The sequence below is a fragment of the Staurois parvus genome, unplaced genomic scaffold (assembly GCF_062004578.1).
Source record: "Staurois parvus isolate SC_StPar_1 unplaced genomic scaffold, SC_StPar_1.0 ptg000159l, whole genome shotgun sequence".
NCBI lineage: Eukaryota > Metazoa > Chordata > Amphibia > Anura > Ranidae > Staurois > Staurois parvus.
This window is the reverse complement of record NW_028317955.1, coordinates 895454-911952: the sequence shown is the minus strand read 5'-3', so window position 1 is coordinate 911952 and position 16499 is coordinate 895454. Positions and strand designations below refer to the sequence as shown.

Below are 16499 nucleotides of genomic sequence, written 5' to 3'. Positions count from 1 at the left end.
ATCCAGATCATGAAGCGGGGTGAGGGGATACTTACGGAGTGCGTGCCATTCATCCTGCCGGATGGTTTTGGTGACATTGAGTGGAAGGTTTGTTGGCAGTGAAGATGATGTGTAGTGATATCGGACTGGAGTACATCGCTGAACAAGTCCTGAAACAGAAGGAAAATAAACCAATAAAAAACATCTATTTACAAAAATTTTAAAAATACTAGAACAGAGCAAACTTCTGTTGGCTAAAACATCCCATGAGATCCAATGATGCTTTAAAGTGTACGTACAGACACATTTTTTTTAAATTTAGCTTTGGATAGAGTAGGGAAGGGTTAAAATCCTTATGAAGTTATGTTGTACTGTCTTTTCCTACTAAAAGATTTCCCTTCACTTTACATCCTGTCCTGGAAACACAACAGGAAATGAGAGGAAATCTCCACAAAGTTAGGGGAATTTTCATCCTTGAGTTGGTACAGAAACAATATTGCCCATTGGAAGATGTCCTCACCTCTTGATTTGGTGACATCCGCATTTTCTGGCACTTAAATTAGTATTTTGTTCTAGAAAACTACTTATAACCAGGGGCGGACTGACCATTTGGAAACTTGGGCACGGCCCGAGGGCCCGGGGTCAGTAGGGGGCCCCATGAGATGCCCCTGGTACCTTTTTCATAGGCTTTTTTGAGTTTGGGCAAGGACACAGGGGCCCCATGATCCCCTATTTCCCGGGGGCACCATGAGTTGTCAGTCCGCCCCTGCTTATAACCCACAAACATTATCTCTCTCTCTCTGTCTCTCTCTCTCTCTATCATTTTTTTTTTTTTTAGCAAAGATCCTAGAGAATGAAATGGCGATCATCTCAAGTTTGTATGTCACATGGAAATTGCGCAGCTGTTATTCAAACACAATTTTTGAAACGCTTTCATCAATCATGGGCAGCACAGTGACTAAATGGTTAGCACTTCTGCCTGGCAGTACTCAGGTCATTGGTTCAAATCTCAACCATGGCACCACCTGCCTGAAGTTTGCATGTTCTCCCCGTGCCTGCGTGAGTTTCCTCCAGGTACACTCCAAAGACATGCTGGTAGGTTAATTGGCTCCTGTCTAAATTGTCCCTAGTATGTGTATTTATGAATGTAAGTTAGGGACCTTAGATTGTACGCCCCTTGAGGGCAGTGACTGATGTGAATGTACAAAATATATGTAAAGCACTGCGTATATTGACGGCGATATATAAGTACCTGAAATAAATAAATCATGACTGCTTCAGGACTCTGTCTGATTGCGTGGACTTTCTAAGATTAGTTTTAAACTTTCCTCCTACTAGTTTGAAGTCATGTCCCCGTGTTCTTGATCTGGGCTTCATATTAAAAATACAGCCCTCCTGAACCGTGATGTATTTAAAAGGTTTCAGTCATGTCCGCCCTTTCTCTTCCTTTTCTCCAGATTGGAGATATTAAGATCCTGTAGTCTCTCCTTTATCCTTCAGACCTTTCACGGTTTTTGTTGCCCATCTCTGGACGCGTTCTGTTTCATCAAGATCTTTGTGTAAGTGAGGTCTCCAGAACTGGACACCATATTTTAAATGAGGTTTAAAGGGTAAGTTCGCCTTTTTTAGTCTCCATGCACACGGGGTGTTTTGATAACGCTGGTAACGTTAGATGTGTAAAGTCACATTAAAAACATGAGTTTTTCAGCTTTTTTTTTGTGTTTTTGCATTAGCGTTTATGAATGAATGATGCATTCATTCACAGGCTTCTGTGAATGAATGAACCAAGTCCCGGCAGCCTTAGCGGCTGTGGGCTTGTAGTTTTCAATGAGCCATCACGGCACTGTGGAGCACTGTGATAGTTCATTGAAGCTTCCTGTCAGAATATCTGCTTGACTGTACATCCCGTACAGTAAGCAGATATTCTGACAGGTCTGCAGGAGACTTGCATGACATCAGCGACCTACTGATTGCTGGTGCAATGCTTTCCAGGCTCCTGTAGGCAAAAATAATAAATGCACATTTTTTTTACCTGCAAAAAAAATGTGCATTTATTATTTTTGTCTAGAAGGTGAATTTATCGTTTAACTAAAGATCTATATAGGGGAATCAGGACTTTTCCTGCCTCTAAACACCCCTCTGTGTTAACAATAAATAAAATAGAGAAGACCGGTGAGCGTTTGGTTGTAAGTAGCTGCTAGCATTAAGGATGAACCTCTCTATCCTCAAACAGAATAATATTTTATTATATATATTACCCCTCTGCGTTAGCCTATGTATCCATACACACACACAGGCGTTTGCAGAAACTTAGCGGCAGGAAAAAAAACCCCATTACTTGTGCATTCAGAAGAGGAGTGTTGGGGAAAAAAAATGCCAAATATGCATTAGCACACAAACACTTTTAGGCGCATTTCTGCGTCAATGCATTCTAAAGGCCAGATTATATTAATATTTTAGCCAATAGAATGCATTGACACCAATTACGCATAAATATGCATGAACGCAATAAGGGACTTTGCTTGTTGATGGTACTAACCTGTTTTATATGACTTTGTGGATGGATTCAATAAAATGTTTACATTTTAAATTGTGCTGAAATGAACATTCATAAGCGTGTATCAAAATTTGTGGCTTTAGGCATGTTTTTTTAAGCTGTATTTTCCTCCTTTGGAGAAAAGGGATACAGGGGAGGAAAAAAAAACCCATCCTGTGTACATGAGGCCTTATTGTGTGGCCCTAGGGACCCCTGCACACAGGATTCTGTGTTTTGGTGCTTTCTCAAGCCAGCAAAGGAAATATATTCTTTAAACTGACTCTAGTAATTAAACGGTTTGGTTTAACTCCCTTTATACTGTCATATATTTTTCTGGCTGTCTATCCCTTTTTTCTTTTTTCCTCTTATCTTTTATAAGGGATTACGCTGAGAGAACTATCAAATGTGGCACATGTAATTTGAAATGGGGCTGTAGGGAGCACGAGTGTGGAAGCATTGATTTGTAAATGGCCCGGAATAGCAGTGATCTGTATCAGTCTCATGTAATGTGTATCCAGTCAAAGACTGTCTCCTTAAGCATGTCCTGTGTCTGGCCAACTTCTGTAGCATGGCTTCAGTTCAGATCATCTCTTTTCACATGTCCATTGTCTCTGACTAGCTTATGTAGCATGGCAATAGTTTCTAACCAACGCATGTGGCATGCCCATGGTCTCTGGCCAGCTTATGTAGAATGTCCATAGTCTCTGACCAGCTTACGTAGAATGTTCATCGTCTCTGGCCAGCTTACGTAGAATGTCCATCGTCTCTGGCCAGCTTACGTAGAATGTCCATCGTCTCTGGCCAGCTTACGTAGAATGTCCATCGTCTCTGGCCAGCTTACGTAGAATGTCCATCGTCTCTGGCCAGCTTACGTAGAATGTCCATCGTCTCTGGCCAGTTTACGTAGAATGTCCATCGTCTCTGGCCAGCTTACGTAGAATGTCCATCGTCTCTGGCCAGCTTACGTAGAATGTCCATAGTCTCTGGCCAGCTTACGTAGAATGTCTATGGTCTCTGACCAGCTTACGTAGAATGTCCATCGTCTCTGGCCAGCTTACCTAGAATGTCCATAGTCTCTGGCCAGCTTACCTAGAATGTCCATAGTCTCTGGCCAGCTTACGTAGAATGTCCATCGTCTCTGGCCAGCTTACGTAGAATGTCCAACGTCTCTGACCAGCTTACGTAGACTGTCCATCGTCTCTGGCCAGCTTATCTAGAATGCCCATCGTCTCTAGACAGCTTATCTAGAATGCCCATCGTCTCTGGCCAGCTTATCTAGAATGTCCATAGTCTCTGGCCAGCTTACCTAGAATGTCCATCGTCTCTGGCCAGCTTACGTAGAATGTCCATCGTCTCTGGCCAGCTTACGTAGAATGTCCATCGTCTCTGACCAGCTTACGTAGACTGTCCATCGTCTCTGGCCAGCTTATCTAGAATGCCCATCGTCTCTGGCCAGCTTATCTAGAATGCCCATCGTCTCTGGCCAGCTTATCTAGAATGCCCATCGTCTCTGGCCAGCTTATCTAGAATGCCCATTGTCTTTGGCCAGCTTATCTAGAATGTCCATCAGTTCAGATCATCTCTTTTAGCATGCTCACAGTCTCTGACCATCTTTTTTAGCATGTCTATAGTTTCTGACAGCTTTTTGTAGCATTACATTCATCGAATACTATATGTGGCCCTTTAAGGTTGGTAGGGGCCACACTCAAGGCCCCTATTTTGAGTAAGTTGGCCACCACCGCTGTAAACACTATTGAGTCAGACAACTAACCCATTGTATTATTTTATTAAGGGAATTCAGAGGTATTGGCAAAATCCAATGAAAAAATTCCAAGCAACATTATTAAACTTGTCAATTACCAGATAAGGTACCCATGTACTATTAGACTAAATACAGAAGCAGTCATGCTTCTTTAATCTATACTTTGTTATCTTTTACTGTATATATGTGATAAGCTGTAAACTTTGTGGGAGCTGCACTGGTTTCATCTTAAGTGTAGCTAAATTAAAAAACAGAAAAATGAGCATGAGGGATATACTTTACAGTCAGTAGGATGTGACCCTTGTGCCGATTCCTCTTCTCTTAGTAGAAATCCTTCTCTGTTCATTTTTACCACCTGGAAGGTTAGCGCAGCAGGGGTTATTAGAACCAAGGGGCTGTCACAGACTCTCCGCAAGAGAGCCCGACTATCCCCACCCTTTCTGCCCACCTCCTCCATTCACAAAAAACATACTACAGCTTCTATGAATGAAACAGGATCTATGTATGGAGGATGGGGTGGATGATTGATAGCTCTGCCCCCTCCATTCATACATGCAATTTCATTCATAGAAATTGTAATGAACAGAGAAGAATTTCTATTAACAGAAGAGGAATCAGCACAAGGGGCACAGCCTACTGACTGTAAGTTATGTCCCTAGTACTGATTTTTCTATTTTTTATTTTATCTACACTTAGGTAATAAAGGGAAAGTTCACCTTTGTGAAGAAAAACAACAAATGCACATTCTTTTGCAGGAAAAAAGTGCACTTAATAGTTTTTTTTTTTTTTTTTCACTGGAACTTTCAGAGCATTGCATCTGCAATCAATGGATAGCGGGTGCAATTTCAGGCTCCTGCAGACACTGCCTAGAGCTCTCTGCTCATATCTCTGTATGGCAGACAGTTCCTGAGCTGCAGGCAGTGTGAATAAAGTACAAGCGTGCTAATCAGCATGCTCACAGTTCATTAATACTACAAGTTCATCTGCTACAGTGGTGGGTGGGACATGTAGTTTATTCATTCACATATTCCAGTGAATGAATGGGGAATAGGGGGCAGCTGTTAGTGTCAGTAAAAAATCCCCCAGAAAAACTGAGCACAAAGAACCCCAATAGTAGGTATAATCATAAAATGTATATGATTGTTCGTCTGATTTTCTAACTGTATGTACTAGGCTTTACAGACACTGGCTGATAGGGACAGAGAAGACATCAATTATAGCAATCATTTTATTAAAGGGAATTTCCTAACAATAAACATGCATTCAGCAGGGAAGACTTTCCTTACTGTCTGTAGGGCAGTGTTTGCTTTTCCTATCTAGAACAGGACCAGTCATTCAGATTCTACAGTAGAACTAGAAGTCTCAGCATGTGCTGCCAGTACACTGGAGGCTGGATGTTTTATTAAAGCAGAGCTACAGGGAGATATACTGGTAAAGATTTATACTTGAAGGGATTGTAAACCCAAAATTCTAAACCCAAATATAACAAACAGGTTCTCTCTGCTCCGCTCTCAGAATACACTGATAAGCAGCTGCAGCAGCTGATCGACAAACAAATTTCCAACATTCTTGTCTGACAGAAGTCCAGCTAACAATCTACTTCTATCGAACAGGGACAGCCAAATGCCAATCAAAATGTGGCTGGTCTCTGCTGAACCAGACGAATTTTGATCAGTCTATGTCCAGCTTGAGCTTGCATTGCATTTTGCTTTCCATATAACACTATAACTGACCGCACGTTACAATCTGATTGTACAAACTCCTTTAGATCTACCAACAGGTATGTGGTGCAAGGGCCTGCCTGATTGTGTACAAAGTGGTTGGTTAGTTTAGGTAGGTCCTTATATTACACAGTTTTGGTAAATCTAAATTTGATTGTGCAAAGAGTGTACAATCAGGTTGTAAGGGTTATGGTGACCCTAATGCAGCCAATAGATGATTCAATGTTTTCATTCAACCAGTGGGTTGATCCAATTCCCCCATCCACACATTCGAGGTCACATTCGAGGTGGATAGAGGAATCATTCCTGCTGAGTGTGCTTGTGTAGAATACATGATCAGCAGTGGTGGCTATAGCCTGCAGTGCTGATCAAGTGACATTTATCTGACAGGCTGGTCGACTTCTGTATATCCACTATCCCTATACATGGATCAAAATTCAGCCAGTCCCTGCTGAACCATCTGAATTTCAATCCATGTATGGCTGGCTTTAGAACTTGCTAACAGGACAGAGCAATGATTGTGACGGGAGTCACTTTGGGTGGGGGGTCCATGGAACCCAGCTCACTTTGGAGAGGTGGGGAGACCCCTGTCTCAGCTCCCCATATCCCTCATGTGTAAATCACCCTGTTAGGGGTACAGGATGATCTGTCCTAATATTGTGTGGGCTTTGTCTCAGACTGTGTAGACATGTTTAGGAGGTAGGTGGGGTGGGGGTTGTTGATTGTTTAATGTTATATGGCTGCATCCAATTGTTCTATTGTTTGTCTGGCTTGGGAGCAACCTATTATGGGATGTATGTGTTTATGTGCTTAGTGGAGGGGGGTGTCTCCAGCAGCCCTCCCTCCTGCTGGTGTGAAGTTTGAATATCTGTGTGTCTCTTGTTCCTAAATGTAGATTGCCCCGCCCTGTGTCATTATGCAGGGAGGGGGGATTGTCCCCTGAGTGTATATATCTTGTATCTGTGTTCAAATAAAGTCATCTAGTCTTGTATGGTCGGCTGTGGTGTCTGTTGTCAATGTTCGGACGGGGAAGTGGTAGTCTAACCGAAGTAATCAAGCGCAGTCTGGGTCGGTTCTGTTACAGTGATGTCCTCATCATTGACACTACTGTGCTAAATCAACAGGCTGGAGGAACTTTGCTGACCAAGCTACAACGTTTAACCATTGTGAGGAAAAGTGAGGTCACTAACATGCCAATGTTACCCACAAGGTGAACCTGGACCAAAAGAAGCCTGAACACACATTTTGCCAGGTAAGACAACTTGCATATATGCACTTAGCTGTGTATTTAGCATTTTGCCTGGAGATTAGATTTAAAGAGTCTGAAATTCATCCAGTGCAATAGACGAGGATGTTTATAATGGCGGCATTCCGCAATCCGGTGTCGAAATAGAATTTGTAATTGGATTCTAGATGGAAATGTCACGGCATGGGTTGTGAACTAATGACCCTACCAAACAGTCCAAGTCGAGACGGTCTATTAATTTCTCCCATCTGCATTCATCAGCTCCATCCAGATGAGCCCATATGATAATCTAGTCGTCTTCTCTACTATTGGAGTATTACACTGGGTTTTAGCCTCATGGAATATTGGTTGGAGGCTTTTTATAATGGCTGTTTGGACACCCCATTAATCACAAGTATCAACATATCTATTGTCTGCACTGCATTGGAAGTGGACCTCAGATGTACACAGAAATTTCCAATTAGAGAGCCTCACGCAGCAATATATTACACAGCGGCTTGGTTAGCTGGTTAATAGGAGAGCACACACAAGTGCATTCACAAAGTTGTACTTTTATGTAACAATGCAAAATCTTTTTATGAGCAAATGCAGCAACCAGAACACTTTTCAAGGGGAAGTTCACTTTGAATGTTGTCTCCTCTCCCTCTCCTAATCAGATGTCCCAACCGACCTCAGATCAATGCAGACAAATGACAGCCGTGGTTCTATCATAGCCTGGCAATGGTTAAACATTATCCTCTTTAGGTACTGGGCGCCTTTTGTTATAATCACATGGAGATTGACTCAGAGTATGGAGGTAGGAAGGATCATTACCCTCAATGGCAGGGGTGTCCAAACAAGACGGCTGTGAATGCGGCCCAACACAAATGGTAAACTGACTTAAAATGTTGCAAAATGCATTTACACTTAGTGAACGCTTGCAGCCAAAGAAAAATTTGACAGTGTCTCCTTACTGGAATTTTACAAGTTTTATCATCCCCCCCAAAAAATCTCCCACTCTTCCCAATCACGCCTTATTCATGTCATCAGTTTCCAGCAGCGCCTATTTTTATGAGCAACTATTTTCAAGGATGTAGCACACAAAGAACAAAATTAGAACCAAAATATCTGATGAGCACCTTGATAATTCATTGAGACTACATCCATCCAACCAGATACTGATGTGTTAATTTATCAAAACCGTGTCAAATATCGCACTAGTTTGATGTTGCTCCCTTTTACTTTAATAATAAAATATATTTAACCACCTCCCGTCCGGCCGTTGTATATAAACGGCCGGACGGTGGCACTACAGGGTCGGGTGGCCATCTATAAACGGCCTCCCCGCACCCTGCTTGTACGCGCTCCCTGGGAGCGCGCAGCACCGCGATCCGGTGCCCGCTGTGTCCTCCGGACACAGTGAAACACCGATCTGTACGAGGTCCCGATCATGTGATCACTGATTGGCCAATCAGTGATCACATGCAAAGTAGTAAGCAAGATGTCATTTCTGACATCATTGCTTACTACGTGTGAAATCTGTGAATGATCACAGAGGTCACATGGTACAAGGCTATTCACAAAAGCCTTGTACCATGTGACAAGCTATGACCAATCACAGCTCACTCAGTACTTCTCAATGAGTGCAAGAATGCACACAGAGAGAAAGAGAAATGATTGCTTTTACATCCTATATGGGTGTAAAAGCAATCAGTGTAAAAAAAAAAAAAAAAAAATCTTCATCACCCCCCACAAGTAGTACAGTGTCACCATGGTGACACTGTACTGCTAGGGTGACAGTATGTAAAAAAAAAAAAAATATATAAAAATGTAAAAAAAAAGTTTAAAAATTAAAATTTTTGCTTATAAACTTGGATTTTTTTTTTTTACTAAAAAGATAACGGAATAAATTTTGGCTAAGATTTATGAGGAAATATTATTTATTTGCAAAATTTTATAAAAAAAACACTTTTTTTCTAAATTTTTGGACATTTCATTTACATAGCAAAAAAATACAAATCCCAGTGGTGAATAAATACCACCAAAATAAAGCTTTATCTGTCTCAAAAAAATGGTAAAAAATTCATTTGGGTACAGTGTTGCATGACCGCGCAATTGTCATTCAAAGTGTGATAGCGCTAAAAGCTGAAAATTGCCCTGGTCAGGAAGGGGGTAAAAGTGTCCGGTCTGGAAGTGGTTAAAAAAATATATTACTCAGATAGGTACACTATCTATATCCGTGATCGTTAACTTTTGTTCTGCCCGACATTTACTGCTCATCAGATATCCCTATTGTTAGTGTATTTTATGTGCGGTCCAAGACAATTCCTCTTCTTCCAATGTGGCCCAGGAAAGTCCAAAGATTGGACACCCCTAGTCTATGTCCTGGCTTGGCCCAGTTATTTTAAAGGACACCATACACTGACGCAGATGGAAATCCTATGGCCATGGTAGCTGTGTTTTTTGTTTTAAGATCCATATTACTGATAGAAAATGTTAAAGCTGAACTCCGTGATAAGCAAACATCATCAAAATACAAGAGTCATGTACTCCTACTTGAATCTTGGTGTACTTTTTGTATTTCTTCCAGGTCTGTGCAGTGTTCCAGTGTGAAACCTTTTCTCTCTGTCCAGGACTTCCTGTATCAAGACCAGTCATTGGTGTTCTCTCCCCTTGTGCAGGGTGACTGGTCTTGTCTCTGCCTCTCCTGTAGTTTTCTTCAGACAGCCAGTATTGGAAAGGACCTGCTCCCCCCCCAGTTCTGCTCTCTGCACAGGCTATGTACAGCACAATGATGATGTCACTGCTGCTTCTATATGGCAATACCTAGGTTTGCTAGGGTGTTTGCACACACAAATTGGATATATATCCTCTATAACTATTGAGGAGTATATTTGAAAGAACATTTTTATGCCCATAATTCAGCTTTAAGACCATCACGGAGCATACACAAACCCTCACTCCTATCCTTCACTTCTATTCCCAGACTTAAAAAATTATTCCTAGACAGAAGCTTTAAAGTGTAAGTTCACTTTATCAGAAAAAAAGAAAAGATGAACACCATACATCCTCACTTTTATATCATTAGAGTCAATGCCAAAAACCCTAGGACAGCCTTTGTTCAACCAGGGTTTTGTGGAACCATAGAGATCCTCCAGAGATTGCTAGGGGTTTCTTGAGCAGTATGCAGTCTCTGCCTTCCAGATATGTAACCATTGACACAACTGACCTTTGTAGCTATATATAAGGGGGTGCATTCATCCCACTGGCCACCAATGTAAGAAATTTTCTTCTCACTGAACACCAATGTAAAGAGTATTTTTCCCACTGACCACCAATGTAAGGAGCATTCTTCCCATTGACTACCAATGTAAGGAGCATTCTTCCCACTGACTACCAATGTAAGGAGCATTCTTCCCACTGACTACCAATGTAAGGAGTATTCTTTCCACTGACTACCAATGTAAGGAGCATTCTTCCCACTGACTACCAATGTAAGGGGCATTCTTCCCACTGACCACCAATGTAAGGAGCATGCTTCCCACTGACCACCAATGTAAGGAGCATTCTTCCCCCTGACTACCAATGTAAGGAGCATTCTTCCCACTGACTACCAATGTAAGGAGCATTCTTCCCACTGACTACTAATGTAAGGAGCATTCTTCCCACTGACTACCAATGTAAGGAGCATTCTTCCCACTGATCACCAATGTAAGGGACAGTCTTCCCACTGACCACCAATGTAAGGGACAGTCTTCCCACTGACCACCAATGTAAGGGACAGTCTTCCCACTGACCACCAATGTAAGGGACAGTCTTCCCACTGACCACCAATGTAAGGGACAGTCTTCTCACTGACCACCAATGTAAGGGACAGTCTTCCCACTGACCACCAATGTAAGGGACAGTCTTCCCACTGACCACCAATGTAAGGGACAGTCTTCTCACTGACCACCAATGTAAGGGACAGTCTTCTCACTGACCACCAATGTAAGGGACAGTCTTCTCACTGACCACCAATGTAAGGGACAGTCTTCTCACTGACCACCAATGTAAGGGACATTCTTCTCACTGACCACCAATATAAGGGACATTCTTCCCACTGACGATTAGTGTAAGGCACATTCTTCCAACTCACTACCAATATAAGAACTTTTTTCCACTGACCACTAATATAAGAAGCATCCTTCCCACTGACCACCATGTAGGGAGCATTCTTCCCAAAGACCACCACACTAATGTAATGTGATCTGTAGATAAAGTAAGTATTAGCAGGGGTTCCCCGAAACCTAGATTCTATTTTAGGAGTTCCTCCATATTATTAGGGTTAGGAAAGGCTGCCCTAAGCATTTTCTATAAGCATTCCAAACAACTTTAGTAACATAAACGCAAAGAAAGCCAGAACAAAAGTCGAGCTCCCTTTTTCACATTCCTAAACAATTAAAGCTAAAACTCAATTGGTTTCTGTGGATAACAGCTCCAGCCTTCATACATCATTGTATCCTCAGTTCTATTTATGCACACAGCCTTATGTCTGCCCTTTAGCCTTGCACTTTCATGGTTTGAGAATAGGGGTCTCCAAACTTTCTAAAGACAGGGCCAGTTTACTATTCTTCGGACTTGAGATGGGCTGGCCTATGGTCAGCGAAGATAGAAAATATCCTGGTGTTGGTAAGAATGCCCCATCCCTGGTGTCCATGAGAGGAATAGTCCCCCATTTATTAGTGTCAGTGGGGGGCATAGTGCCCTGTCACTGGTGTCAGTGGGAGAAATAGTGTCCCATCATTGGTGTCAGTGGGGGGAATAGTGTCCCATTGTTGGTGTCATTGGCAGGAATTATGCACCATTGGTAATGTCAGTGGGAGTAATCGTGCCCCACGGGCCAGAAAAAGGCCACAGTTTAGAGACCACGGTTCTAAAAGGTACGAAAATACAGTTTATAATAAAGCTGAACCTCTCGGGGAATCAGGAAGGAATTTTTTTTCCCTGCAGGAGAAAATTGGATCATGCTTTGCTGGGTTTTTTTGCCTTCCTCAACTGTGGGTATAGGATTTAAATTTTTTTTTTTTTTTCAATGGTTGAACTGGATGGACTTTTGTCTTTTTTTCAGCCAGACTAACTATGTAACTATGAACTTCAAATACAGTTTGTATTGTATAGTTACAGCGGTCCAGCCTTGGACCAATGTGAGTATGTGCATATTCCATACCTGTGGGACCACCATGGAAGCAGAGAATCACTGTAGTACCACTGGTACTAAAGTAATAGTCACAGTCTGGTCCTGTGTCAAGAAGAAGCAAGTCTGCATAGTGAACTTGCTCGGGGCAGCCACCATTTACAGAATGTCTTGTATTTTTTTTTTTTCATTGAACACAAGGTGTTCTCTGATTGGACTAGGTGGACAGTTGGGGTGGTGATGTTACGATCTCCACCTCATTCAATCAGAAAGTGCCTTGTGTGCTTTAATAAAATACTACATGGTGTTCTGTGAATGGCGGCTGTGCCAAGCGAGCGACCCCATGCTCACTATGCAGTAGGGCAGCTGCTCAGCACAGGAGCTGAAAGATTGCAGCCATCACCTTAGCGTCACCAACTACTACAGTGATCCCCCCCGCTTCCACCGTGACCCCACAAATATGAATATGGACCATTGTAACTATACAATACAATCAATCCCTGTACCTCAGCTTTAAAGGTGAGCGCATCCTTTAAGAACAGAGGTAGGTAATAAATATACATTTGCATATCTCTCTCTTTTTTGCAACTACATCCAGCATGTTAAGTATATTTCTTCCCAGCGAATTCACCAATTAACACTTTGTCATAGTCGCTAATTCGTATATTAAACACCAGCGCCCCAAGGCTGTGATAATATTAGTTGCCCCAACTTTATAAAGCAAGCTACTTGGTATGTGTATATCGAGTTTCTCAGTATCACACAAAATATTATTATTTTTATAGCGACCCTGAAAGGTTGAAAAAAAATCCAAAAGAAAAGTCCCTGAAACAGCAAATTACTATAAAGATCTCTGTGGTGGCCCGTGTCTAATACCTTTCCTGCTTTCCAGTGCTGCGGCTTCCACGGGACTCTACAGCATCCAACCCCTAGGATCCTGCTGAATCCTGGAATAATGTAGAGGTCAGAGGATGGGAGCCCAGCATACAGTGAGGAACAGAAATCTGACCCTGGAATGACAGCCATCACTCTGGACATTTTTCCTCTAAAAACCTGGAAAATATACAACCAGTGTGGGAATCTTTCCTATTTAATAGCGGGCAGCAACAGCCCTGAAGAAGGGAGAGTTGGTTTGATGTACTTTTTGATATTCTCAATAAATACCTCTTAACCCACCATCAAAAGTGCATTCTTTTAGACATTGGCCGCTCTTTCTTTCCTATTATTCTAAATCTGACACTCCTGGAAGTGTTGCACGCCGAAGAAATTTCCGCTCACTTCCTGTCCTGGCAAAAGGAGATATAGAGGGCAAATCTCCACTACTGAGATACAGACAGCAATACAATGTTTAACCACTTCCCGTCCGCCCTATGTATATAAACGGAGCAGCGCAAGGACGGGTGGCCGTTTATAAATGGCCTCCCCGCTCCCTGCTTGTGTGCGCTCCCTTGGAACACCGATTGTTGTATGGGACCTCTGTGTGCGGTCCCGATCATGTGATCACTGATTGGCCAATCAATGATCACATGAAGAATGGTAAGCAAGATGTCACTTCTGACATCATTGCTTACTACGTGTGAAATCTGTGAATGATCACAGAGATCACATAGTACAAGGTCATCCATTGTACCATGTGACAAGCTGTGACCAATCACAGCTCACACAGTATTTCTCAATGGCTGCAAGAATGCAGCCAGAGAGAAGGAGAAATTATTGCTTTTACAGCCTTTATGGGTGTAAAAGCAATCAGTGTAAAAAAAAAAAAAATCTTCATCACCCCCCACAAGTAGTACAGTGTCACTATGGTGACAATATGTAAAAAAACAAAACAAAACATAAATAATATAAAAATGTAACAAAAAATGTATAATTTTTGGCTGTAAACTAATTTGGGTTATTTTTTTTTTTTTTACTAAAAAGATAACTGAATACATTTTGGCCAAGATTTATGAAGAAAGATTATTTATTTGCTAAATTTTATAAGAAAAACACTTTTTTTTTAAAATGTTTGGACTTTTTCATTTCTATAGCAAAAAAAATAAAAATCCCAGTGGTGAATAAATACCACCAAAATAAAGTTTTATCTGTCTCAAACAAATGCTAACAAATTCATATGGGTACAGTGTTGCATGACCGCGCAATTGTCATTCAAAGTGTGATAGTGCTGAAAGCTGAAAATTGGCCTGGGCAGGAAGGGGGTAAAAGTGTCCGGACTTGAAGTGGTTAAAATGGTTAGTTCACCTTTTCAGAAAAAATAAAAAGATGAACTAAAACCCTACCCCTCCCCCTGCCGTGGCCTGCTGTACTTACCTCCGTGGGGGGTGAGCTGTCAGTGCCCATTCAGCCTCGTTCTCACCTATGCGGTTTTTTATGCTTTTTCCAGAAACGCACTGCAGTCCATTTAACATAGTTTCTCATGGGACACATTGACATCTATGCTTTTTCAGCTGCTGCATTTTTTTGAAAGGGTCAGGGACTTTTGCAAAACAGTGGTTTTTGGTTCAATAGACTTCAACAGAGATGCTGCAGAAAAGCATGTAGTGTGTTTTTTTTAACCACTTGTCCTCCAGAGAATTTACCCCCCTTCCTGACCAAGCCATTTTTTGCGATACGGCGCTGCGTTACTTTAACTGACAATTGCGCAGTCATGCAGCTCTGTACATAAATTAAATTTATATCCTTTTCTCCCACAAATAGAACTTTCTTTCGGTGGTATTTGATCACCTCTGCGGTTTTTATTTTTTGCGCTATAAACAAAAAAAGACTGACAATTTAATAAAAAAAAATATATATATATTTTTGACTTTTTACTATTTAAACACATCCAATAAAAAAATTTTAAAAATCAAATTTTGTCAAAAATTTAGGCCAAAATGTATTCTGCTACATATCTTTGCTGAAAAAATTCCCAATACGTGTAAACAATTAGTTTATGTGAAAGTTATAGCGTCTACAAATGGCGGTGTGTGTGTATGTATGTGTATGTATATGTGTGTATGTATGTGTGTATGTATGTATGTATGTATATATATATATATATATATATATATAGAAATAAAATACTGGAATTTTTTATTTTAGTCATACTAGTAATGGCGGCGATCAGTGACTTATAGTGGGACTGCGGCGAGCATTCTGACACTGGGGGGGAAAAATTGACTAAATGCCACTGACATCCCCAGTGACACTAATACAGTGGTCAATGCTAATAAAAAGCAGGAAGGGGTTAACTTTTGGGTGATCAAAGGGTTAACTGTGTGCTGTGTGTGTTTTACCTCGGAGACATGCTGTTTTGTATTTCTCTGCTGTGCAGAGAAATACAAAACAGTATGTCCTTGCTGGCAGGAGAGAGACTTGTGTTGTTTACACACAGGTCTTTTCCCCTGTCAGCTTTGCATGGCAATCGCCAGGTGCCAGTGGGAAATCTCAAATTGGGACCCAGTGATTGACATGCCTAGACATCAATGGTGGCAAAGGTAGGGCGGCGCGCATGCCCCCTACCCGGAAATGACCAATCACGTGTGTGTGTAAATATGTGTGTGTGTGTGTGTGTGTGTGTATATATATATAGTGATTTTGCACAGCCCTGACGCCCCGTAGCAGTAGTTCTACTATAGGGCAGCGGGAAAGCAGTTAATCTGCCCAACAACAAATTGGCAACAAAAAAAATCATAAAAAAATGCCAAACGCATAAAAAAATCATGTGCAAAAGCGCAAAATGCAACGCAAAGAGAACTGCAGGAAAAGGATCAAAAGCAAGCTGCATAGGTGTGAACCAAGCCTTAATCTTTATTTTCACCTAGTAATCTTGTCAGTAACACAATTCCCATCCTAGGGCAACAAATCTCACCCACTGTAGTATATCTAAAGAACCACGTTTTCACCCCAGGCTCTTCCTTTTCTGATTTGGACTACAGAACACACCCCCTCTCCCTAAAATATGGGGGAGGTGTTCTGTACTTGACCTGGGCAGGGCTGATGACAAAGTAAAGTTCACAGGAACTTAGAAGCTCATTAGATTACTGGCAGGATCAACAGGTACTTATTGAAGAGATGCAACAAAACTATTTCAATGGTATCATTAAAAGACCAAAAGGCAC

The 16499-nt window shown here is 41.6% G+C and overlaps 1 protein-coding gene across 1 annotated transcript in view; it reads right to left on the bottom strand.

The window, feature by feature from the left end:
- The window catches only part of LOC149463082 (transmembrane protein 178B), a 94846-nt gene that overhangs the window by 21803 nt on the left and 56544 nt on the right, over nucleotides 1-16499 (bottom strand). The window contains exon 2 of the mRNA XM_089675798.1: nucleotides 36-149. Within this exon, the coding sequence (XP_089531924.1) occupies nucleotides 36-149 (114 nt within the window). The remainder of the gene's footprint in view (nucleotides 1-35; nucleotides 150-16499) is intronic.